This window comes from Ochotona curzoniae, unplaced genomic scaffold, assembly GCF_017591425.1.
Source record: "Ochotona curzoniae isolate NIBS_2020 unplaced genomic scaffold, NIBS_Ocur_1.0 contig_430, whole genome shotgun sequence".
Classification (NCBI taxonomy): Eukaryota; Metazoa; Chordata; class Mammalia; order Lagomorpha; family Ochotonidae; genus Ochotona; species Ochotona curzoniae.
The window spans coordinates 18,933,788-18,961,725 of NW_024466219.1; the positions used below are offsets into that span (position 1 = coordinate 18,933,788).

Sequence of the window (27,938 nt, forward strand, 5' to 3'; positions counted from 1 at the left end):
TTCCTACACACTAGCACCAGGTGCTAGAAACACATGCATCATTACTGAACTGAAGAACCTCAGCTGTGTTCAGCCTTGCTCCCTTCACCCTAACCTACCTAAATGCCTGATCCCACATTCCACTTTCTGTTCTGGCACACCAAAGGTCTGTCCACTGAAGACCAACATGCATCTTTCAGTCACCCTGGGAGGGCTGCAGGTGCCTGTGCTCGGATATCTGTAAGAAAGCTGCTTAAAATTAAGAGCATTTTCTTGGTAGGGTGTGGAGGGCATTTTAAATGTTGCTGAGCTTGGAGCCCAAACACACTGACAGGTGTAGCTGTAATGATGGAGATGAGGAAAGAATTTGATAATTCCCAATTGGATTACCCTGTGACTGCCCCTACCCCCGCTGTCAGGCAGGTGGTGGAGGGCTCTAGTTCTATCCACCAGCAAGGTTGGGCTGGGAGATAAGGAGGCACAGCAGTGGCCCCTGGACAGTAACAGAGCCGCTGGCATTCTTAAGGCTGAGCACTGGGAGGAACCTGCAAGCTGTGTCTATATTGGGGGACGGATGCCTGTATTTGAAAGCTGAAATACTGTTAGCATCCTGTTTTTAAAGTCTAAGCTGCGTTATGAAATTACTAGTCTGTTTATTAAGCCTTAAAACTTTATAAGTGCGTTCAGTGCCAATGCATTTCTAGAGCTATATCAAAACAAAAAGATACTTAACATCATAGTGTCATTTTGATAAGGATGTTTTGTTATTTTTACAATTCATAATTGGGTATAGTAATTGAATTAAACCTAGCGATCATGTAAAAAAAAAGATTATAACCCCGCCAAAAAAGATTATAATCCCAATACTTAAAAAAGAATCAATTCGTTGGGTATAATAGTGTGATAACTCAGTTAGCTAATCCTCCCCTTATATGTTCTGGGATCCCGTATGGTTGCTGGTTTGTGTCTTGGATGCTGTACTTTCCCATTCAGCTTTCTGCTTGTGGCCTCTGAAAGCAATGCAGGATGGCTCAAGTCCTTGGGATCCTGCACCCACATGGGAGATTCAGAAGCAGCTCCTGGCTTCTGGCTTTGGTGTTGCGGCCATTTGGAGCATAAACAATGGAAGGAAAACTTTTTCTCTCTTTTCTCTGTGCAAATCTGCTTTTCAAATTAAAAAAAAAATTGAAACATGAAGAAAAATCTGTTAGTTTTTTCTTAGTTGTAGTTTGTGACTTTTGTGTTAGGAAACTGTAAAACTTCATTCGATTTTGATGAGGTTAAATTTAGTGTTTCTTGAACTGGACTCCAGTCCTGGTCTTTGATCATTTGTGTAGATTGAAATGGTAAAATACCTCTTTTATCAGCCTTCACTAATTCTCTAGTTCAGTATTCCTTGTTTTCCTTTGGCCTAGTGACCAGTATGATCCTTTACAAAATTATTGAGGACCCCAAAGAGCTTTTGCTTATGTGGGTTATGTCTGTTGTTATGTAGTATGTTAGAAGTTAGAATTGACAAAGTTAAAAAATGTTTTATCCATTTGTTTAAAAAAGCTATTATGCATAAATACTTTGTAATTTTAAAATCAAGTGTATTCTGAAATAAAAATGTTTGATGAAAAGTGAGATACTGTTTTGCATTTTTTCAAGTCTCCTTTATGACTGGCCTAATAGGAGGCAGCTGGATTCTCATATCTGCTTCTACATGCAGTTAGTCATCTAGCCTCAGAAAAACTTCAGTGATAATGTGTGAGCAAATGAGAGTGAAAAAGTTAAATATTCCCCACTGGAAGATCTTCAAGATCTTAATTTTTGTTAGCCTTGCTGTTTTTTCACTTACTTATTAAGTAGGGTTAATATTTATCTCCTAGTATTATTGCAAGATCAGATATGGAAAACTGTTTCATTATGGTGTCTTGCATGTAACAGTCACTCAGCTGATGTTTATATTCACTTTCCCCTATTTTTTTTTAAATGTTTATTTATTTTTGCTAGGAAGGCAGATTTATAGAGAGCAGGAGAGACAAAGATCTTCCACCCACTGGTTCATTCCTCAAATGGCTACAGTGGCTGTAGCTGAGCCTATCCAAAGCCAGGAGCTAAGAGCTTCTTCCGGATGGGTGCAGGTCCCAAGGTTTTGGGCCATCCTCCTCCTCTGCTTTCCCAGGCAATAAGAAGGGAACTGGATGGGAAGTGGAGCAGCCAGGGCATGAACTGGCACTCAAATAGGATGCTGGCACTTGCAAGGGTGAGGATTAGCCAGTTGAGCCATCATGCTAGCCTGCTTTCTCCTAGTCTTAATCCATATGCAAAATTATTTCTTTTCCCCTTAGTAATTTTGTTATTTTGAATAGTATAGATAATTTGTTAAGAAAATGAGGCAGCTTCCTTCAATAGACTTCTAAATCAGCTAGGAATATGTAATGAAATCCCGTTTTATACTGCTTCTTTCAGGTATAGAGTAAAAGATAGAACTGAATGGGAAAACATTGTCTTGCTGCTGCCAAGTGTCATTATATGTAAACCAAGTCATTTGCTTTTTTTTTTCTTGGAAGAGTTTATTTTAACCTATTTTTTTCCAGTCAGAATGCCTTTACGGAAAGATTAAAAGCCGCGTTGTGAAATATTCTTATTTTGCTTTGAAACAGCAACATTTAAATAAATGTTAAGTTCAAGTCCCAAATGGTATTTTGAGAAGAGAAAAATTCCATTTTGCACTTTTTAGGACCAAAGAGTTAGAAAATGGCATTTTTAAAAAGTTTTCAGCAGAGTCTGCCCTCGATGTCCTCTCTTGTGGACACGATCAGTAGTGCCATGGAAGACTTGACCACTGCAGTGGGGGAGGTCAGCTATGCTTTGAGTGACTCCGTGACTGAGCAGGTAACAAGCATGCTAAATGGCTTTCGTCCAGAAGAGGAGAGTTCTGCACTAGTAGAAGCTGTAGAAACTTCCAGACCAAGCAATGCTGTGTTACCAGAAGTCCCCAAAGACACTCAGGGTCAGAAAACACAAGCTAATGTAGAGCACACAGCAAAGCAAATGAATTGTAATCCTTCGATTTCACAAAGGCTTGATCAAGGAATGCATGAAGAAGAGGTATTAAAATGTGTCAGTGACAGGCAGCAGATTCTGTCAGGCTATCAAGAAACTAGTAATGCTGGTAGTTCTTTGAAAGGATGCAAAAGTAATAGTGCGATATCTGTTATCAGACAGAATACAAAAGCTAGAACTGCTTGTCAAGAACAAGAAGGTACTAGTAAGTATAATAGTGTTGGATTAGTCATCTCTAGTAATGGCAAGAGTGATTTAAAAGAGATGAGATGTCAGGAAGTGAAAGGAAATCAGAATACCACAAATGGAAGAAACTCAGCGTTTGTGCAAAAGAAACACATTGCTGCACATGAAGTGGAAGAATATGCCGAATCTCAACATGTGTCTTTGGGAAAAGACCAAGTGAGAGTGGGACGTTTGAATAAAAATAAGCGTACTGTTGATACAGGGCATTCTGATCATTTGAAGAAAGCTGAAAAACATAGCAGGAATAAAGGATCCCGAGGGAATGAGCACTCTCCACAAGGTATTTTGACAAGCAGTAGGCTCATCATGCAGAAACCCATCATGGAGGAAACTGTGTATCCAGAGCCTGCAGTTTATTCTAAAGAGAAGTTACTGGGAAAAGGCAAAGAAAGGAGTGCAGCAAAATACTTCAGATTGAAAGGAGACCTAAAATCCAAGAAAAATGAAATGATTTCGGCCAAGAATGGAACAAAAAAGAGTAAAGAGGAAAAATATTTTAATGTAATACCAGAACGAGGTGAGGTCTCCTACTGTTGTTATGAGTAATTAATTTTTTTCTTGATTTTTAAAAAAATTTGGATGCTGTCATCCAAATTTTTAAGCTTTCTTATACATATCTGTGTACCTAAGAATTTCTAGAATCCTTTTATTGAGAGATTTTAAAAATTACTGTTTTTTCCCTCTCACAATCATTTCAAGAGTATGCATGTTATTTATAGGTTACTAAATATTGTCCCTGGTCCCTGAACTATTTTGTCAAATTCTTCTAATTTTCCTTAAGGTCCTTATGTTATGACTGGAAACTCCATGATTTTCTTAAATAGCATGCATACTTTAGTTGTAATTTATTCTTGTGCTATAGTTACATTAAAAATTTTTGTATCTTTGTAACTAACTGCTAAGTTATTTATATACTGTTGTTTTTCAAATCACACTCTCTATATATACATCACATTTTATATTTTCCCTTGAGAGCAATATTTGTTTTATTGGATAATGTGCTTCTGGGTAGATTTTTTATTCATTTAGCTTTACATTAAAGAATATGTATGGCTGCTCTAGTTTATAGTGAGCATATATGAGCAGTTCGTAATTACTCATAAGTTCTCTGTACAGAATTAAGATTCTAAGTATTTAGTTTTCAACCACAATATTTGTGATATTTTCAAAACATAACATGTTCATATTGCTAGCAATTACTTCTAAATCTGTTAGTCATTTCCATATATCTGATCTGATCATAAGGCCAAGAGTGCACTGGCTTTATTTTGATATATACACATGGAGCTATTCTGGAAATTCAAAATCCCATATAATACTGAGTAGCAGTAGAAATCAGAAAAACTTTTTTTTTTAGTTTCACTACATGACTGCATACATAATGGGAATCTGCTGCTTATTGATTGCAGGAATGGTTTTCAAATGATGTAGAAGAAGCTGATCCAAAATTGAAAACAAATGCCAGTTTTTGAAAATGTATCTGTTTTGGAGTCTATTCTGGTAGTTTTTTGCATGCCAGTTTCAGCAGCTTTTGGTACTTTTTATTTAGTTCTGGTAGCCTTATTTATTTTAACACTCAGTAGAATGGACACTAGTAATACATGTAGGTTAAGACAAATTTTTAAACTTTGATGTGTTTACATCAAGCAGCTTGTTGCTGTGGGTGGAGGTTGGCTGTAGGTGTGTGACACAGAGGTGAAGCCCTTGCTTGAGACAAAGACCACATCTGATAGTAGACTGCCTTTGTTTTGAGTCCTATTCTGTTCACCACTCCACTTCCTGTGAATGTGCACCCTGGGAAGCTGTAGGCGATGGCTTAAATAGTTGAGTCCTTATATTCACGTGGGAGACTTCGATTGGGTTCTAGGCTCCCTGCTTTAGTCAAACCAAACCAAAGCTTTTTTTTTTTCTTCTAAAGATTTATTTATTTTTATTGGAAAGTTAGATTTTACAGAGAAAGAGAGACAGAGAGAAAGATCCTCCGCCCGCTGGTTCATTCCCCAATTTCATTCCCTAAGCCTATCTGAAACTAGGAGCCAAGAGTTTCTTCTGTGTCAACCATGTGAATGCAGGGTCCAAAGGTTTTGGACCATCCTCTACTGCTTTCCCAGGCCGCAAGCAGGGAGCTGGATGGGAAACAGAGCACCTGGGAGAGAACTGGTGCCCACATAGGATCCTAGTGCATGCAAGGAAAGGACTTCAGCCATGAAACTACTGGGCTGGGGTTAGCTGAGCTTTTGTGAACATTTTGGGAATGAACGAGCAAGTGGAGAGAGAGCTGAAGACGGATAGTGCTCCCATCTGCTGGATCACTCTGTGCTTAGAGCTGGGCCGTGACTGGAGCCAGCGATCTCAGCAACTTCTCTCACATGGGGCAAGATCCCAGTTTCTTGAGCATCACCTGGAGCTGGGTTTAGCACTTGAACGTAGGCACTTCAGAGTGGGATCTGGACATCTTGACATTATTGAATTCCGGGCTAAATGCCTGCCCCTCTTCTTTCTTTCTGAATGTGGGGTCAAATTCAGGTAACACTTTTTAACAGATAAAATTTAAAAAGAAAATTGTTACCTTTTTCAAAGGGCTCAGAGCCCTCCTACTGCCTTAACACATTACTACCATGGTTTTGTACAAAGTGCTAACGGCTAGCTCTGAACTGGGAATTAGCAGGGATTGGTTCCATGCTGGCTCTCCTGCCTAGCCACATGTGGCTACTGAACATTTGGGAAGTGGTTAGCATCATGGGGGACTGATTTTAAAATTTTGTTTAATGTTAGAGTGATTTCAGATAACTGTATTTGATTATTGGCTACATGTAGGGAAGTATAGAAAATGATATTAGTCCTCTGTGCTCTCCATCTAAATCTCAACCTTGATTCCTTCACAACATACTACAGCCACTGAGCATAAAGGGGATGTTTCATGAGGTTGAGCTGATGGATTTTAACTACTGATATATCTGTTTTTCTAGAGCTGTTTTGTAATCCTAAAGATGTTGCATCTAAGTTTAAATAAATCTTTTAAAAACAGTGATAACTAATGCTTTTAAATATAATATAAAGTCCAGGATCCTATTGTCAGGGATGCTGGACTTTCAACCACTGTCTATACCTGTAATGCTATGATACACTTAAATAGCAGACTGTTGGGCTTGTGACTGTTGTTGAAGGATCATACTATTGTAATAATATGGGGAAAAACAGCAGGTTGGGGGTGGCGGAAAGGGAACTGTATCATGAAAAATGAAATTTAAAAAAAATAGAAAAGGTAATATGAAACTGGAACTTTGTGTAAGTTTAATTTGCAATTTCAGTAGCTTTTAGTGAGGGGTTCCCAACAATTCCATCTTTCACAGGTAATAAGCGTTAGCAGTTTGATACTTCTCTTTTTGGACACTTTTTATGTGCCTGCATATATACATACTGTGTATATATATTATATATGTGTGTGTGCATTTAAAGTAAGAATATAATTGTATTTTCTGTATTATATCCTTCTCTTATTTCTTAATTCAATGTTTTAATTATTCTTTCCTGTGAATACTTGTAGGTTACCTCCTCAATAACTCGGTGGCATTGATATATCATAATTTACTTAACCAAGGCCCAGTAATGGACATTTGGTTATATACTTTGGTTTTCTTTTGCATTTAATACAGAGCAATGGATTTCCCCAAACATATCTTTCCTGACCTATTTATTATTTTCTAAGGTTAAATTTTCTTTCTTTCCTTTTTTTTTAAGGATTTTTTGAAAAAGTTACAGAGATTTGAGAGAGAAACATACAGGGAGACTGAGAGATCCTCTACTCTGGTTCACTACCGAAATATCCACAACAAAAAAGACTGGGCCAAGAGCTTGGAATGCCATCTTGATCTCTCAAAGGGCTGGCAGGGACCCAAACAGTGAGCCATTACTGCTTCTTTCCCACATGCATTATCGGGGAGCTGGATTAAATGGAATAACTGAGACTCAGACTAGAGCTCATATGGTATGTCAGTATCCAGATGGCAACTTCCCTCACTGTGCCACAACACAAGTGCCCAATGTTGAATTCTTACAAATAGAGGTCAGTGTTGTGGTTCACCATTGCAGCCACTTGAGGCAGTGAATCAGAGGAAGATCTGTCTGTGCTTCGTTTCTCTCTGTAACTCTGCCTTTCAAGTAAATTTATAAATCTCAAAAAAATTAAAAAAAAGGAGAGAAATGTAATTGGTAAATTCTTAGGAAAGGATCAGAGACAAACAGATGTAAAAGCCTGATATGTTTTGCTAAAGTGCTCAGTAGAAAATTTGTACCAATTATAATTCTACCAATAATTATGTCTGCCCATTTCTCTGTTCCATTACTAGCACTGAGCATTGCCAGTTTTGAAAATTTTAACCAAAGTGAGAATCAAAAATGTGTCTTCTAATATGAATTACTTGAATTAGTTCCATATGTACTGGCAAAACTTACAGCTTAATGTGTGTGTTACTGGTACTTGGAAAAAAAATTGGGTAAAATGGCAAATACTCTTTTTTTTATGTAAAACTAGGCTGAAAAAACTCTGTGGCTAACATCTACATAATTATTCAAATCAGCCCTTATTCTATTAAAACATATAGAAAGCTTGGGCTTCATATGTGAAAAAATTTTTGTCTAGAGCTAAAAATGTTATTTGTTTATGTAGTTTACAAATTTGTGTGTGAATATGTACATAAATACATTTTATGTGGGCATATATTTGTTCTTTTTTGATATGTGTGTGTATATACATATATATGGGCTTTGTAGGTATATATATGTATATATAAGTGTATATTTGTGTGTACGCGTGTTAGACTTTATTGAATTACAGTTTAGCATGTGTGTTATGCTTTATTGCATTAAAATTATCATTTGCTCTCCCTATCATTCCAAATAGATCATTCTTACCTGGACAAAGATGAACATGGTTCATCCTCTGAAAGTGAAGATGAAGCACTGGGTAAATATCATGAGGCCTTATCCAGAACACATAATTCTCGATTGCCTCTGGCAGATTCTAGACAAAAGAACTACGCTTGGGAGACAAGACAGAAGTACAGTCCCCTGTCTGCAGAATATGATGGATATAGTAGTGAAGCATCAGTAGATGAAGGTAAGATAGACTATTTTATAGCATTTGTGTCAAATGTTAGGCGTCTTCAGTTACACAGTAAATGAGAACACATACAGAAGATTCACATTTCTGAGAATATATTTTATAGAAACCCAAGTCTTTGGGCTGAAGCCAAACATGAAAGCCAATACCAAAACACTGAAAAGCAAAGACACCAGATAATTTAAATAATGTGATAGTTGGAGCTCTTATTTCATAATGCGCACATACCTGGCAAGCATGAGTTGGAAGATGTGAATCTCCTGTTTTCTCACATGAAATCATTTCCTGTATACCTGTTATAAGATAAGAGCCTGAATATCTCACAGTGTTGAGTATGATCCATGTAAATGAATGCTTTCTCCTTCAATATGGTCTCCAAACATCAGCCAAATGCTTCACATGTCAAACAACAGAAAAAAATGTTATATTCCATGCATGAGGAAATAGTGAGACAGATTCATTCAGAGCTGGTACTGTATTATGCTAAAAAGCAGCAGCAGAGATTTCCAAAGTTGTTTTTTTTTTCTTTAGAATTATTTTCAGTGACTTCAAGGATTATTTTGTCTCTGATTTTACCTCCTGTACTGGTATTGACATTAAAACTCAACCTACTTGGAAGATTGAAGTCTAATCTCAGATGTTCTTATATTCTTCCTAATGAAATTAAGAGGTTTTACCCTTAATTATGTTTACTTTTACATTTAAGTACATTATTTATTTGTTCAACAGAATGTATCACTACTCAAAGTAATTATTTTTACTCAGATTTTGAAGAATAGTATATCGTTTTCGTTTTACTGACAGATTATTACCTTTGTTTTGTGTTTTAGAATCCATTAGTTCTGTTGACTTAAAACTTTGCCCCAGTACAGTTTTAAAGAAACCAAACCATCTTTTTTATTTAGCTTCAGATCAACTAAAGGTTGATTACGTCATTTTCATTTCTGTCCATATATATGATAATAATTCAACCAAATATTAATTACTTACTCTAGAAAAGGCTCATTATGAGATGCAAAGTAATAAGGATTAGCCAGTGACTTTACCCTCAAAAATACTTTATTTTTACTGGGTAAAATCAGACATGTGTTTCCAAAGAAAATCTTTGAACAAAACAGTAGTGACAGTCCCCAACTACTGTATACCTCTGACTGGCACATTAATTGTAGAAAAGAAAGAGTACATTTTGGAACCCAATATCCACTGATCCTCTGTCTCTGTCTCTTAATGTACTTACTATGAAGCCTTGGAAAGGATAGTTTATTGTTTTTAGGTTTCTTTCCTTGTTTCCAAAATATGGAAAATACCAATTTGGCAGAGTCATCATGATAACAAAATTGTATCTGTGGTACAGATTTGAGTGTATAATCTGGTGCCTCATATGTAAATGATCAGTTAGTACAGTTGAAGGTAGTGAAAGCAGTCATTGTGGTGGTTGTCCTGAGTTTGTAATCTGTAACCCTGGACAATCCCACTTCTGTAGGTGTAGTTGAGGATTTTTTTCTTTACATTTTCTTCCCAAGATCATGCATACCCCTCTGATCTCATGATTGCTTCAACCCTGAAGTCCACTGTTACTGGCACAGCTGTGTAGTCAAGAGAAAGAGCAGTGAGGAGAGAGATGAAACCATGCTTGCTCTTATCTTGTGCTTGTGTCCTGACTTAACCTCTGGAACTTGTACAGGTGTCCTGGAATCACCTTCTAATTTCATTTGACTATATATTTAGGACCCAGTCTTTACTTTTCTACATGTAAATACCTAAGGTAATTTGATGAAATCATAGGAGGCATTGATTTTATGTTTTCAAGTAAATGAAATATGTTCTTTTATTTCATAGACAAGCTTTTAATGGATTATATACTACACCAGATGTTGTGAGCATGAATATGAATACAAATAAGCTTATTAATAAGCCTTCCAGTTTGCAGGACAAAACCAGGGAAATCTAATTGAAGGTCTGTCAGGCAAATGGAGTTGTATGGGAGTGCAGAGAAATATGGAGCAGTCCAATGGAACCTTCACTGCAGTACTGGAGAATTGTGTCAGCAAGCAGTGAAACTGCTCTTGAGCTCATGGAGGCAAAGGAAAACTATATTTTGGCGCACTTATTATTTGTATTTAAAGAGGGGCGAGGTAACAAGATGAAATGCAGTGCTGAGGAGTTTCATATTGTTTTAATAAAAAAAAATAGAGTCCTAGGAGGTTTTTAAGCAGGAGCGTGTGACACTTTCAGATCAGTGCTTTTAAGAAACATCATTTAGTGTAGCAGAAGTGGAAGCTGGAGCTACCAGAAGAACCAGTTGGATCGTAATGAGATCCTCATTAGCTCTTTTTAAGATTTAAAATTGAAGAATATGTAGATTTAGGGATAGGTTCTTTGTTTCTTCCTGAATGATGAAAGTCTGTGGTGAAGAATGAATGAAGAATCAAGGCTGTTAATTAGCTGTGAGAGTATCCAAGGGGTAAGTTTATGGGGTAAGATAATTCTGTTTTATCATGTTGAGTTTGGTGTGTCTGTGGACTGTCTAGGTGAGCAGAACTGGATATTCATGTTAAAATGCTACCTGAGTAATTTAGGATAGGGAAAGAACCAAGGTATCATGGGAAATGACAGCAGATTGAGAAAATAACTTGTGTCATAGATCGTGAAAGATCGAAGCCTAATGTAGGTTAAGTGGAGTAAGGAAGAACAGAAGGAGAGTTGTATTCAAAGTCCCCTTCTGTTACTTAATGACCCTAAAGATATAGAGCAGCATGCTGGAAATTCAGAAATAGCAAAGAGGAGCCATCAAGAGCCTTCTTCAAGTTGGAAGGTGAAAATAGTGTAAAATATTTTGAGAGAGGAAAGAAGACCACAATCATAACTTTTATTAGAGTATATTGTCACAACTATTTTGTTCTATTTTTGGTTACTGCTGTTAGTCATAATTTTTAAGATTTGTTTATTTGAAAGGCAGAGAGAGAGAGAGATATTCCATCTACTTGTTCATTCCTTAAGTGGCAGTAGCGACTGAAACTAGGAATGGATAAAGCCAGGAACCTGTATTTCTGTCTCAGTCTCCCACATGGGTGGCACTGCATTTATCAGGTACATTGACTGGGCACTGGACCAAAAGTGGAGCATCCAGACTGTGTTCATTTGGAGTGTTTGTGTTGCAGGAGGCAGTTTCATGTGCTGTGCATTGTTAATACCACAATGAGTCTGATTTATGAATTAAAATGTTTCATATGTGTGTATGCATAAGGGAATATGGTAGATATCAGTGCTCTTTGTAGCTTGAAGCATCACTGGAGGTCCTGGGACATAACCTGCAGTTAAGGGAGGACTGTGGTCAATGATTTTATGTGTGAAATGCAGCAGGCTGTTTCAGTACTTGGCAATAGTTATTGAACTTGTTATCATGAATTAAGTTATAGGTTTTCCAATTATGTCTACTTAGAGAAGAGAAACTGTAGGAGTGGATTAAATTGGTGAAGGGTAATATATAAAGAGAAGGGAGCAGAGTGCCATTTCCTTTGACAGGAGAACCAGAGTGTCCTGTAAAGAAACAGAGAAGAGACAGTAAATAAATAAAGCAAGCAGTGAGGAGAATGTTGTATTTTTATCAACCATAGAAGGAGAGTGGAGATGTTGGGAAGATAGGAGTTCAAAACAAGCTCCATTGTCCAATTGAAGGTTATCCATGACTTTTGATTTTAGTTTTAATATAGTAGAATAATAAGGAAAGAAGTCAGATTGAATGTTGTTAAGGAAATAGTCAGAACAAAGTACTTGTCAATGGCACTTAACATCTGCTCACTTACTCTCTCCTTAACAACTTTCAGAGTCAAGAAAGAGGTGTAGCTGAAGTATTTTTAACCAAAGGTTCACCCCCTTCCTCTCAGCCACCAATAGTGGTCCTCCTCTGTTGTATATTTGGAAGGAGAGGGATTTGCTTGTAAGACAGCCTGCATCTACCCAAGTGGTTGCACCTCTGTGCAGCTGCCTCTGCACGCACTGCTCCCTGCCTGTCTGATCCCCAAAGCAGACACTGGTCATAGTACCTATAAAACTGTTTCACATAATACAATGTTACTAACAATAAAAAAGATGCAAAAAAAAAAAAAATAGTTGTTCACTTCCCTGAGTCCAAGTAAATGCCTGAACCCTGGGGGCTGCACTTCCCTCAATGCTCTGACCCTTGAGTCTCATCTTGCATCACACATGACTATAAAGGTTACCTAGACGTGAATCTTATGGATCAAAGTAACTAAAGAGGACTTTAAGATAGAAGGGAAAATATTTCAACATGTTCACTGTTTACATGGTGTGATATTGTCTCACTAGTTATATAAGTCCACATATTGAGACTTACTGAATTCCACCAAGGAATGTTAGAATAGCCAAATTAGAAGCCCATGTGCAAGAGCAGAAAGAGTTGGAGGAAACCTTATAGGGACCAGGGCACATTGGTGCAGGAGAATTTGACTAGGTAGTTAGAACCACCAAAACTGAACTCTGCTTGCTTTTTATTTAGTTTCTGTTCACATTGTCATGCGAGTTTTATTATTCATTACAGTTACTTGATAAGATTAATAGATAAGGTTAGTTCCACTTTACATAAATAAGGACAAATTGTAGATCAACTAAATAATTTTTAATCTGTCTTCACAAATCAAATTATAAAAACTATACTTGACAAGCACACTACAGGTTAAGTGTTTGGCTTCCATTATTAGGTGGTCACTGCTGCTCAGCCTTTCCAACACATGGTGGTCCTCTTTACTTTGGTCCCTTAAAGCTGTTTATGGTTTACAGATCTGAAATTCAGATATTCTAGAAATAAAAAATATGATAGCATATTTGTTGATCATATTTTCTCCTCTAGGTGGCCATATTAATCTTCTGTGAGTTCAGAACTACAAAAAAGAGATGGTATCGATAAGAAATTGTTCTAGGAAATATAAATAGTGAAATAACTTGCTAAACTCTTTTTATTCAAGAATGTTATTTTTACTGTATATTGAAATTAAAGACATTTTCTGACAAACTTTTTATTTTAAAAACATCAAAATTAAATGTTGTTTATGGGTATCTTGTATAAATTGGTTAGCTAAACCAAACTCTGAAATTCCAATTTTATTGATGAATACTTTTCGTTTTTATAGTAAATAAAAGACCTTAAGATGATTTTATATAGAATGAAACGTAGTGTGAGATTATCAGGATATCTATAGTTTTTTATTCTTTGTTTACCATAGAGATTAAAAAGCTGCATTTATATATTACGGAAAGATATATTATTATTCAAATTAAATGTTATTTTGAGGAAAATTAAGTTAAAACACTATCTGAAAATAAGTAACATCATTAGGTGTTTTTAAGGTATCCAGGCTGTTACTCCCTTCTCTTATGACTGTATTGGAAACTTCATGTTCCTAATTTTATGTTAAGATTAGGAGTACTAAGACATTTCTTTATTTCTTTTATTTAAATCATACTTTTAATTTAGTGCTTAAGAGAAACAAATTTAGTTAAATTTTCTCAAAGTTCATTTCAACTGTTTTATAAACAAAGTTCCTTCCTCCTTCCCTCCCTCCCTCCTGCCTTTCTTTCTCCCTTCCTTCTTTACATGTTTCAAAGTTCTGGTAAGCTTCTCTTTGACTTTACATTCTTGATCATAAACAGATCTCTTCTGAAGTTTTCCATATTGTGTGTACATGTTTTTAGAGTATGGCCAGTTTTTTTATTATTATTATTATTTCATTTTATTTAAAGAGACACACAGAAAGAGATGGAGACAGATGGATAGAGAGAGCTTCCATCCATTGGCTTATTCCCCCAAATGCCTACAAGAGCTGGACCAAGTCAGGCTAAAGCCAGGGAACCAGGTCTCTGTGCCTCCCACAGCAGTGGCAGGGATCCAAGTCCTTGGCCTTCTGCTGCAGCCCTCCAGCGTGCACTTTAGCAGGAAGCTGGATCAGAAGCAGAGAAGGCTGTTGTGAACCAGGCGTTGTGATACGGGATCCAGTATCCCACGCAAGCACTTCCTTACCAGCTGTACCAAAGACCTGATATCTCCCCTCCTTTCTCAGTAATAATCATCTTGATGGATGTGAGGTCGTATCTCATTATAGTTTTAATTTGTATTTCTCTAATGACTGGCTATATTGATCATTTTTTCATGTGCTTATTGCCCATTGAAATATCACCTTTGGATAAATGTCTATTGAAATGCTTTACCCATTTTTTGTTTTGTTTTAATATGAAGGACTGTGAGAGACAGAGACAGAGAAAGATTCTATCTGCTACTTTACTTCCCACATGCTGACAGTAGCTAGGGCTGGGCCAGCCTCAACCCAGACTCCTGGAACTCAATTTGGTGCTCATATGGGATGCTGACAATGCAGGTGTAGGATTAGCTTGTTGAGCCACTATGCCACCCTACCCCGCACTCCCAGCAGTTTCTTAAATGTTGTACCAAATGCTCCTCCCCTTTTACCCATTTTTTGCATTGAGTTGTTTGGTTTTTGTTGCTATTGTTGTTGAGTATTAGGTGTTCTCCATATACTCTAGGTAGTATCAGATCCATGATTTGAAAATCTTTTCTTTCTGTAGATTGTGTTAATACTACATTGGTAGTGTAGTTTATATATACAAAATGTAATAATTTTGATCAAGTCCAATTTATTTTTTTCTTTTCTTTGTGCCTTTGATATCATATCCAAGAACTGCCAAACTCATTGTTATGAAGGTTTTCCTCTGTTTTCTTCTCAGATTTTTTGAGTTTAATTTTTTGCTTTTAGGACATGATACATTTTAAATTAATTTATATATATGATATAAAGGTATAACATCAGTCTTTTTCATGTGACAATCTAGTTTTCCCATTGTTAAAACGACTCTTCTAGGTCCGACACAGTAGTATAGCAGGCTGATTTCTCTGCCTGCAGTGCTGCATCCTCTGTGGGCACAGATTCGTGTCCCTGCTGCTCCAGCTCTGCCAGCTCAGCTCCCAGCTCTGGCCTGGGAGGGCAGTGGAGGATGGCCCAAAGCCTTGGGCCCCTGCACTCATGTGGGTGCAGTTGATAGTTACGATAAAAGTCCTTTGTGTTTTTTTTTGTTGTTGTTGTTAAATAATTTAAACCTTATTTAATTTTACCTCCTTCTAGTAGTTTAGAGGAAAACATGGGATGTTAACTTTGGGGAAGGATTTGAAATACTTTTGTGTCACAGTATAAAATTGACTAGGCATCAACAATGTATGAGGAAAACATTTTTACCTTTTACCTTTTAAAAATTGATCATTTAAAAATTTATTTTGGAAGAGAGAAAGAAGGACCTTCCATTTCTGGTTTAATCCCCGGAAAGGTCTGCAGTAGCCAAGAATGAATGAAATTGAAGCTTGAGCCCACAACCCAAGCTGGGTCTTCCAGGGAGTGGCAGAAAGCCAGGTCCTCGGGCTGCCACTGCTGTAGCCCAGAGAGCATGGCAGCAGGAAACTGCGAACTCAGAGCTTGCATCAACCCAGGCCTGCTGCTGGGCACACAAGGATCCCAAGCTGGACCTTAACCACTATACCAAACACCAGCCAAGACCCTTCAGTGTTTTTTTTTTTTTTTTTTTAATTTCATGGTGAACTGCGTTTCATAGGTGATGAATGAAAATATTCTGTAAATCTGAAAAAATAACTTTTGCTATAACACCAAAAGGTTAATTATCTTTCTACAAATGAGAATATATGTAATATATTGAATTTATGTGATGAACTCTCCTAAACATTACCTACATTGGCTATTATCACACTAACCTTAAAAGACAAATTCTGTAACTGTACTTTGCAGGCAAGACAGCTGAAAAATGTTATTTTTACTGTATATTAAAATTAAAAACATTTTCTGAACCACTTCAGGCTATTTTGAAAAGGCAGATTTATAGAGAGAGGGAGAAACAGAGTGAAAGATCTTACATCAGCTGGTTCACTCTCCAGATGGCCACAAAGGCTAGAGCTGAGCCTATCTGAAGGCAAGCACTAGGTGCTTCTTCTGGATCTTCCACGTGGGAGTATGATCCCTAGGCTTTGGGCCATCCTCTGTTGCTTTCCCACAACACAAACAGGGAGCTGGATGGGAAGTGGAGCAAACAGGACATGAACTTGTGCCCATCGGGGATCCTGGTGCTTGAAGGAGGAGAATTAGCCAATTGAGCCATTGTACAGCTATGAACAAACCTAATTCAGATCCCATCTTGGATGATTACTAAGTGTGACATAATTAACATCTAAAGGTTATTCATTATTGTGTACTTTAGAAAATGTTTACAGTATTTATTTTAAAAACCAGGAAATCAGAAATGGAGACCCTCTCTCTATTTGCAGTACACTAATGCCTGCCTCACGTTCTGAGTCTTACTTTTCTGAAATATGAAATGTGGCTGATACTACCTACTTAAAAGAGTACTGCAAGGACCAGAGAGACCATGGACCCTGGCGTGTAATGATTTTGAATACATTTGTGGCTATAAACAAGTATACATATGAAAGCTTTCTATTTATAAAAGTAATTCACATAGGTGTACACATTACTAATTTAATTTGTACAAAAAGTAAGTTCATAAACATCAAACTATCTTAAAATTAGAACTGTTTTATTAGTAGTTTTAGTCAAAATGGGAAAATACTGTTTTCTTTCTAACACGGTATTACTCTGCAAAATTAAACTTCTGTGACCAGTGTCGTGGGGTTGTAGTCTAAGACTCTATCTGATGCACTAGCATCACATTTGGGCGTTGGCTCGAGTCCTGGCTACTCCACTTTCCATGCAGGTCCTGGCTGATGTGCCTGGGAAACAACAAAAGATGGCCCAAGCTCTTGGAACCCTAAAACCATGTGGGAAACCTGAAAGAAGCTCTAGACTCCTGACTTTGGACTGCCTGAGCTCTGGCTAGTGCAGCCGTTTGGGGCGTGAACCAGCAGATGAAAGACCTCCCTCTTTCTGTGTGTGTGTCTTTCCTTCTTCCTCAATAAAAATGCCTTTCAAATAAAAAATACATCTTTAAAAAATCAAGTTGTTAAGACCAGTGTTGTATTGTGGCTCGTCTGCTTCTGATCCAACTCCCCAGTAATGGCCTAGAGAAAGCAGTGGGGATAAGACTGAAGTGCTTGTACTTCTGACACTTGCTATAGGAGACCTGGAAGAAGTTCCTGACTCCTAACTGGCCTGGCTCAGCTTTGACCATTGCAGCCACTTTGAGAATGGGCTAGCAGATGCAAGACTTTCTTTCTCTCTCTTTCTAATATATATATAAGTAAATAAACAAGTTATTAAGAAATTTAACCTGTCTGCTTACAGAAAGTCAATTTTGGTTATAATAATGGGTACATATCAATTATAATTTAAATTAAAATGATTTCCCTTTTATATTAACAAGCCATTTCTAAACAAAATATACCTGTTTTTACAAAACACTTAAACCGTATTAATAAGATTTTTGGTGCTAGAATTGAAAAGTAATATATTGTTTAACACTAATCCTGGATTTAAACTCTGTAATTATATATGGAGAGGCAACATTTGTTTAGTTTAAATTGGCTTAAATTGTTGATAACAGTTAGCACCCAATGCCTTCTGCTCATAAGTTCATGTTCTTATTATTGAATTTTGATATAGTTGAAAGAGTGACAAAGAGAGGGAGAGACAGAGAAAACGATGTCTTCCAATCTGCTGGTTCACTTCCCAAATTGTTGTAGTGGTAGGGTTGGCCATGCTGCAGCTGGGAGCCTGAACTCTATCCGGGTCTTTTCATATCCTTAGTGGGGGACTAAGTATTTGAGGTATCCTCCCAGACATATTAGCTGGGACTGAATGAAAAACAGAGCAGCCAGGAGTCAACTCAGCACACACGTGGGTTGCCAGTGGCCCTCTGCACCCTAACCCTGATCTCAAGTTTATATTCTTCAGTGTACACTGAAAATAAGGTTCAAAAGCTGTACACACTTAAGTTTATTTCTTACTTTTATGAAGCTGTTAAGAGCTTGTGATGAAACCCTGAGAGAAGGAATTTATAGGATATGAACTTAGATGAGAACTGAACCTATTAAAACATGGTAGAGAACTGTGATTTTAAGCCTGTGCTATATGGAAAGGATCTGTGGACCTATACCAGAGGTTTTCTCTAAGAGCAAGATAAAAATGAAGGGAAGATGGAGCTGGTATGATGGTTTAACAGGCTAATCCTTTGCCTTGCAGTGCTGGCATCCCGTATAGGGGACAGTTCTAGTGCCAGATGCTAATTTCAAACCTAGCTGCCTGATTATGGACTGGGAAAGTAGTGGAAGATGGCGCAAGTCCTTGGACCCTGGTCTACTTGGGAGACCCACAGGAGATTTCTGGCTCCTGGCTGTAGATCAAGTTCAGTTCTGGCCGTTGTGGCCATATGGGGAGAGAACTAATGAATGGAATATCTTTCTGTCTCTACTTCTTTCTGTAAATCTGCCTTTCAAATAAGAAGAAATAAATTTTTAAAATAAATGAATGATAGAGTATAAAAATTAGTGAAGATCTAGCTTTGTACTAATTTATTGGTTTAAATAACAATTGAATTTATAGAATTGAACACAATTCTATAAAAATGGGTGGATTTTTGGTGTGTGTAAAAATGTCTGATTAGTACTATTGGTCATAGAAAATATAGAATTGAAGGATGAGGTAGTGTATTTACATTAAACTATCCTTGTTCTCTGTTTTAAACCTGTAGTTGGCCAGTTCCATGTAGTCTTTATGCTTATTTCTGACTTTGGTACCATTGTTGGTATCTTTCTCTAATCTAAAACTTTATAATTAATTTTGCTTGTTGGGCTTACCATCTCAAGGCCAAAGTAAGGCAAAGCCCTGTTATGAAGCTGTTTTATTGACAGTCCTACAGACTGAACTTTCTGTTTCCAAGAATGGAAAGAGAGTTGAGGTTGGAAGTTTAGACAGTGGTATGTTTGACAGTTCTCTTACTCCATCCTAATTCTCTGGGTGTTTGAAATTCTTGGAAGGCATGGTGATGGTTGTTTTCGAGACTCCATGTATAGTATTGTGGGAAAGTAGAGGAGAGAAGAGCAATGGAACTAATCAGGCCATCAGCTAGTCAGAAGCTAACCCTACCTACTTAGACGGGTGAAAGCATCAACAGCTGACCACAAGGAAGCCATACTTGACTGTCCTCTTCAAGGAAATTCCTTGGTGACTGTGAAGGCTGAGATGAAGCTAAACCTCATTCAGATGAATTAAGTGCATCATTTATGAAAAAACTACCATGTCAACAAAAGCTACCCAGCCAACCATACTGAAATGTGACTGAAATTTCTCTTACCACCCAATAGGCAGCCAAGCGGTAATGCCATCAGTTTTCCTGTTCCTTTTTCTTTCTCTAACACATCAAAATATCGCAAATGGAAGAGAGATGAGAAGGTGTCCCAGCACTAAAACACTAAGGTGCTGGAATAGAAGTAGGCTTAAAATACAGAACTCACTTTGCCATCCTTCCACTTAGAATTGGGTGAATGGAAGTGGAGTTGGCTAGCATTGGAGGGAGGAAGTAATACTGAATAGTGCTTATAATATTACAACAGGTAACATTTTAATTTAATTTAATTAATTTACTTAATGTTTTGACAGCTGTATGGACTGTGAACTATTATTAGTTCTGTTTTACAAGCTAGAAACAGAAGAAATTTGAGGTAGATCTGAGAATGAAGTTTTAATTAAATTCTGATAGTTTGAATTTTTACAAATAGAAAATGACTCAGCATGAATGAACCCTGTATTAGGTTCAGATTAAGGACAGAATGAGGCAAATTCAGTGCCACACAATTAAAAGAGAGTAGAGTAAAAGTTAAGCTGCTTAATGTTACACTCTACTATGTTGAGACTAATGAAGTGTTCACATAATTGAAATCAATTTTTGATGGTTTTAAGTATTTAAACATACTTGCTGATAGCATATTATATCATCTTCTTACTATTACTATAAAATATGTAAAATTTTATAATAAATTAAGACCAGAATTATATAGAAAATATTTAGCAAATTGGGAATAAATTTGGTGGTTAAGAATTGATAAATTTACCCAGGCTAACCTGATTAAGAAAACTTATACATAGACCTGGCATGATGGTTCAGTTTACTAAATCCTTACCTTGCAAGCACCAGAATCCCATATGGGCACTGATTTGTGTCCTGGCTATTCTACTTCCCAGCCGGCTCCCTGGTTAAGGCCTGGGAAAGCACCAGAGAATGGCCCAAAGCGTTGAGACCTGCATCTGTGTGGGAAACCTGGAGAAGGCTCCTGTCTGCTTGCTTGGATACGGCTCAGCTTCAGCCACTGCAACCATTTGGACAGTGAACCAGCAGATGAAAGGCATTTCTCTCTGTCTTTTCTTCTCTATGTAAATTGGATCTGCCTTTCCAACAGAAATAAATAAATCTTAAAACAAACAAACAAACAAAAAGATGTCTGGAAGACAGTTGGATAGTTAAGTTTTTAATTTAGGGAAAAGTTGGTGTAGGAGAGAGAAACTGGGGGATTCTTGGGGACAGACATTGTAGTTGGGAGCTGCTGCTTGGGATGCTCCCATCTTGGGATCGAGTCCTGCCTCTGCGTCTGGTCCAGCTTCTTGCTGGTGTTTACTTTGGGAGTCAGCAGCTGATGGCTCCAAGTACTTGGGTCCCTGCCACCTGCATCCTGGCCTAGCCCCTAACTGTTGTAGGCATTTGAGGAGTGAATTAGCAGATGGAAAAACTCTGTCTCTGTCACTCTTTCAAATAAATAAAAATTAATTAACTTTATAAGTGAAAAATAAGACATTAAGAGCTGGGGTCCCATATGGGCACTGGTTCATGTCTTGCCTGCTCTACTTCCCATCCAGCTCCCTGATTATGGCCTGGGAAAGCAACAGAGGATGGCCCAAAGCCTTGGGACCTTACACTCATGTAGGAAATTTGGAGGAGGCTCCTGGCTCTTGGTTTTGAATTAGCTCAGCTCCAGGCATCAGCCGTTGTGGCCATTTGGAGTGTACCAGCAGATGAAAGATATTTCTGTCTCTCCTTCACGGCATAAATCTGATCTACATTTCCTAGAAAAAAAATAAATCTTTAAAAATAAGTTATGCTCACAAAATTAAGAAAAGTTATCCATGCAAGCATACATATTTACATGAGAACTTAAGAAAATTCACACGGAAAATGTGTAATTTGGAAAAATCTGTGCTTCCCAGGCCATAGGCAGGGCAATTTAGACTTTTTTGCATTGACATTAATTTGTCTTTGGATTCAATTTTTCATGGACATTTTGAAGTACCCTAGAATTTGCATGCAAGAAATAGCATGCATATGTGTGTGTATACATATTCACACCTATATATACACACCTATAATGTATACAGAACCTAAATCACCAAGTTTCCCCAGCTTAAAAGCCTGAATAAGTTCAGCTTAGCATTAATTCCCAAACATTGGGTCCTAATAGTGTAAACAATTCTGAATAAAGCTGTTACCTGCTTCCCTGGGGACTTCAATCCCTTGTACTGCCTACTTTATGTGTTAAGGAAAGCTGTCGGGATACCACTTCCCATTTCACAAGTTAGCCCAGGCTGCTACTCCTTTTGAAAATTTTCTTTAGCCAGTTCTGCCATCTAGGATACTTTGTCACTATTGTTCTAAAATATATTATTTGGCTTGTATCATAATGACATCTGACTTATTGCTCAGAAATGACTACTTAAGCATTGTTTTGCAAGTAAGAATAAGAATCCTCCTTTTGCATTATACTTAGTTTGGGGAATCTTTTTTCAGAATCAGAGGCTTCAGTGTCTGAACAGTTTTAAACCTTGCTTTCAGCTCATGTGCAGCACTTTTTTTTTTCCCAGGGTATGAACACATTATTAGAATTGTTTTGCTACATAGAATCCTGTTGTGGCTGTCACCTTGCACTGGTTTAGCTACTTTCCTTTGACCTTAAGCCCTGTAGCTTAGAATGGCTTTCTTTGAGAGATATCTCTATTCCTTATTGTAAGTGTCAAAATCCCTCTTTTTCCTTTCAAATATTAGAATTTTTAAATTCACTTACTCCTCTAATTTTCCACATATGCATATAATTTTTTCAGAATTGTATTAGTGATCCTCAGAAAGTTCAAGGGAAGTGCTTGTGATGATAGTTATGCATGGGCTTCAGTATTTTTAGCATCTTGAGTAAGCTTATCTTTTTTTTAAGATTTATTTTTATTGGAAAGGCAAATCAGATTTATGAAGAGAAGGAGACAGAAAAAAAGATTGTCACTCCCTAAATGGCCTCGATGGCTGTAGCTGAGCTTATCCGAAGCCAAAAATAAAGAGTGTCTTCTGGGTCTCCCATTCTCGTGCAGGGTCCCAAGGTTTTCAACCATCCTCTCCTGCTTTCCCAGGCCATGAATAGTGGACCAGATGGAAAATGAAGCAGCTGGGATGTGAACCAGAACCCATGTAGGACACCAGTGCTTGAAAGTGGAGTACTAGCCAGTTGAGTCATGGTACCAGCTCACCGTTTAATTCCATTTCTTCAAGATCTTTTTGAAGTATCCTCAAAAAGTACTTTTTGTCCTGGCTTGAGATGCTTTCCATGGAGGCTTAATGCCTTCCTTTGTGAAATAGTGGACACAGATACACAAAAGAGTAGGAAGCAGAGAAATGAGTGGTCGGTTGGTAACTGGGAGGTAGACTATGTTATGATAAAGTGGTCATAAAATTTCCTGTTGAGATATCTCAGCTCTCTGACTGCTTCTACACCAGAATTTCCAAGTGACTTGGTATTCAGTATCAACATTGCCTTAAATCTTTAAAGTAGTTAGAGTTGCCATGTATGATTGTACATATCTGTTCTCAGCAGCAGGGTAAGTGGCAAATATAGCTTCTGATCTTATCCTTCCTATAACTATTATTTTGGGCCTGTCACAGACTCCCTACATTTCCTTTTGAATACAATGTAAGCAACAATAAAAAAAAAAAAAGAAATGATAGAATTTGGCAGTATGATCTAATAACACTAATCAGGTCTCATGTTCTTAATTGCATGTGTCTAAATCAAGCCATTAAATTTCCAATGTGTTGCCATTATACTTTCCAGTATTAAAGGTAAAGTTATCTAGAAAAATAAATAATTTAAATATGCATTTTATGTTCTAAAGTCTTTCTTTCAGTTCTTCTGTGTTTGGTACTTTTCTAAAACTTTCGTCTCTGTATCAAAATATGAAAATACTAAACTATTTGAATTTTTGATGCTATATTACAAATAGTCCAAAGTAGTTTTATAAATAAAGGAAACTCTGAGCTAATAACTTATCTTTGAAGAACTTTAAATTATTATTTTGTTGTACTTCATTATGGAAATATAAAGGGAAATATTCTAATAAGAGAGTATATTCAGCTCATTTATGCTGCTGCTGTTTTTGCTAAGTGGGACTGGACTGCCTTTTTTAGGGCAGTTTTTCATTTGCTGTTTTATTAGAATTTTGAACTTCTGTGCATCAGTTTATCTAGCTTTGATTGCTAGTGAAATTGCTATAAAACTCATGTTTCTGATAATTTTATTGAATAGATTTGATCAATAGCATTACTTATAAGCATCTAATTAAATTCAGCTCATACTCTGTGACAACAGCTTAGATTTATCCACTCTGTCATTTGAATGTTTGTTTACATTTTCCCTTTCTATAAGAAAACTTTAAAGATATAGTCTGTGTACCTGAACTAAATTTTCTGTCTTCTCAAACGGACTTTCATGCCTTTACTGTATTTCCCAAAGGCTTGCCGTTTAATCTTTTTTTTCATTATCTCTGATACTGTTGAATCCTTTCTCTCTATCCCCTTAATTTGATCCTTCATATTACTGCACCTTGACATTAATGGACTGTCATTGTAGAGGATATTATGTTTGGTTTGTCTGTAATATTGAATAGGAGTAATATGAAATTTTCATAATTGAGTTGTGTTGCATGAGCAATAATGTTCATATCTGGAGGGTTTCTTTAAGCAATGAGTCAAATTTGAAGCATCTGGGAAGAAAAATGATCAAAATATATGCATTCATTCTTATGAGAATTTTAATGCAGGAACTAGTCAGTTGTGTGTCATGTTTTAAGTTATGAGTAAATATTTTTAGTAGCCTCAAAAATAGACTTCTATATAAATTATTACCTAATTATCTCATTTCTTTTTTTAAAAGCAGATATACTTTGTAAATGTGACAAAGATTGGAGTTTTTCATAATGATGTTTTGTGGTGTATTTTGACATGCTTAGCCTCAAGTTCAAGTTGATGAACTCAAGATTTTCTAAACCTGGGCCATTTATAGACTTATTAGTAAAAGAAATTCAGTCGTGGAGCTTATATTTAAGAAATTATAAGTGAAATTGACTTGACATATATGAAACTGTATTCTGAGTTTAAGTATAGGACGAAGGCTCAATTCGCAGTGTAATTCAGAGCTTTGAATTTGTAATTTTAAATACATTTTGGCTGATGAAAAATTTCATATAATCTATTGTTGCATTGTGATCTTTGCTACTTGACTTAGCTTACTCTCTTTCACTCTTCAGAATTAATTTTATAAGATTATTATAATTGCCTTATTTTTTTCAATTATCTCTTTCTTCAATAGTGTAAAGATCTATTATACAGTGGCTTTGCATTTTTGGCATTCCATTGCAGAAAGTATCAATTTGTCACATAAGAAGAAAAATTAGATATACTTTATTCATGTTAAAGTCACACCCTGGCTGTTTTAAAGGCAGCTTTGACTTGGAGTTGCAAGCCTGAGGATATTGATTTGAATTATGCATGACTGTCTGGTGTGCAGTTGCATTAGCCTGCTGGATGGATAATGTAAACATGTTCTGAATTTTAAGTAAGTGACAGTAGATGAGTGGCAGGTTAAAAATAGAACTAATAACCAACTGCATATTTGGAAATTTGATTCTTACAGTGTAAGGCTATACGGAAATGATCTCTGCAAATGGTTGATTGCAAATATAATAACTTGTCTTGTATTCTACAAACATAAAAGGTAGTGTCTGATAAAATCGGTGCATATTTTCCTAATTCGTGAACTTTTGAAAGTGGAAAACAAAAACACAGTATTTTGCAAGTGAATAAGGATTATATTTCACAGAGTATGGGTTGATTGTTCAGGCATGCCAACTCTAATATATTTTTAAATAAATAGGCAGAAAGTTTTTGATAGCCATGAACCACATCCATTCTGAATATTGGAATTGCAATGGGTACAACTGAACTTTTAGTTACAAATGAAATGTGACATTTTTATTTTTGTTAAACTCCATACTTTCCCCTTCTGTTTCAACCTGGGTTGGGGGAAACAGTCAATTCTTAGTATCATCTGCATCTTTGACACACACACACATACATGTGTGTATATATATAAGAATATATATGTATATATTCTTATTGACTGTATATATTTAAAAGATTTATTTATTTTACTTGAAAAGTCAAGAGTTCGACAAAGCTTCCATCTGCTGGGTCACTCCCCATATGGTGCAACAGCCAGCTCTTGGCCAGGCTAAGGCCAAGAGCCAGGAGCTTCATCCGTGTCTCCCACATGGGTGCAGGGGCCCAAGCACTTGCGCCATCTTCTGTTTTCCAGATTATAAACTAGAAGCTGGATTGGAAGTGAAACAGCCCTGGCTTGGTCCAGCACCTATATGGAGAATCAGCATTGCAGGTAGCAGCTTTACAGTCTGTGCCACAATACCAAACTGATTTCATTTTTTAAGGCTTATTTTTATTTGAAAGGCAGATTGATAGAAAAGGAAAAGCAGACGTGGGTGGGGGAGGGCAGAGAGAGAGAATCTTTCATCTGTTAGTTCAGTTTCCAAATGGCTGCAATGGCCAGATCTGAGCTGCTCCAAAGCCTGGAGCCAGCAGCTGCCTCCAGGTCTTCCACGTGGATTCAGAGGCCCGAGGATTTGAGCCAACTTTCTGTTACTTTCCCATTCCATCAGCAGAGAGCTAGATCAGGATTGAAGCCACTAGGAATTGAAGCAATGCCATTATGGAGTGTTGACACAGCAGGCAAAAACTAAGCCTACAGCAACTTGGCCCCAGCCTCCCATTTTATTTTTGACCCAGTGATGATTTATTTTGCTGCAAAGATGAAGTAGACATCTAGTTTTCCTCTTTTTCAAATTGCTGGCCATTTGTCGCTATGTAATATAGTGTAAAATTTTAATTTTCCAACCAATGATCTGAAGTATTGCTTTTATTATGTGTAAACATCTTTTGGCTTTTTATGGTAACTCTAGTGTTTTGATTTTTATGTTATGCTAACAATGCAGCATTTTGTTTTTGTTAAATTTTTTTTTTTTAAACTGGAAAGGCAGATATACAGAGAGGAGGAGAGAAAGAAAGGAAGATTTTCCATTTGTTGATTCACTCCCAAGTGGCCGCAATGGCCGGTACTACATCTATCTGAAGTCAGGAGCCAGGAACCTCTTCCAGGTCTCCCACTGAGTGCAGGGTCCCAAGGCTTTGGGCCGTCCTCTGCTGCTCTCCCAGGCCACAAGCAGTTTGCTGGATAGGAAGTTGGGCCACCGGGACACAAATTGTCTTCCTTATGGGATCCTGATATGTGCAAGGCGAGGACTTTATAGCTGTTAGGCTACCACACCAGGCCCCTTTTGTTAGATTTTACTGTGTGCTGTTGCACAGCAGTTTCTTCTGTGGAATTTTTGAATGGTTCTGGTGTTGTTTTTGATTGTGATCATGATGGATTCAAGGTTTTTTTTACTTTACTTTTAGATGATGGTTTTCGTTTCTAATGAAGGCTTTTATTGTATCTCTCCTTTCCATTTCAAAATATCTTTATTTTTATCAGTTATCTCGACTTTGTTAGAGATCAAACAATTTTCCTGTCTTTGTCACTTTCTTCGTTTGATCGTAGCTGGGATTGTCAGCAGTCAGTTATCCTTTTGTTTTTATTGTTACGTGGCAATGCTTTGTCTGTAACTCACTCATTTCTATTCTTAAATCCTCCAAGGTTTCTCTATGAACAATGTGCTCCAGTGTTTTATAAAGTATTTTTAAAAATCAAGCTAATAGGATTAAGCTCTGAATTTCTTTCCTTTTCTCATAGATTTTCTTCAAAGGCGTGTTTATAATGCTGTTCCATCTTCAGAATCTAAATCACTGGAATTTTAGATTAAAATCCTCTCTCTCAAGTGTAATCTTGTAATATTTTGTTGTGATAAAATGTTCATGGCATAAGTTCCCCTCTATAAAGGGAATTTTATAGAAGTAGAATTATAATATTTGATTTTTGTTTCTAGATTATTTTACTTAGTGTAAAGTTTCAAGGCTTATCCATGTTATGACATGTATTAAGATTTTTATCAATTTTTATCTTAACACCTTCTTTAAGAGCCTTTAATCTGTTACTGTTTCTTTTAGTTGTGGAAAAATTACAAAACATAAAATTTATCATTTGTTACTCTTTTTTTTAAAAAAAGATGTGGTTGAAAGA

At 36.8% G+C, this 27,938-nt stretch overlaps 1 protein-coding gene across 2 annotated transcripts in view; it reads left to right on the top strand.

Annotated features, from left to right (window-relative positions):
• The window catches only part of SYT14 (synaptotagmin 14), a 162,040-nt gene that overhangs the window by 63,236 nt on the left and 70,866 nt on the right, over positions 1 to 27,938 (top strand). For both annotated transcript variants that reach the window (XM_040985293.1, XM_040985292.1), the window contains exon 4: positions 8,180 to 8,395. In XM_040985293.1, coding sequence (XP_040841227.1) covers positions 8,180 to 8,395 — 216 coding nt within the window. The remainder of the gene's footprint in view (positions 1 to 8,179; positions 8,396 to 27,938) is intronic.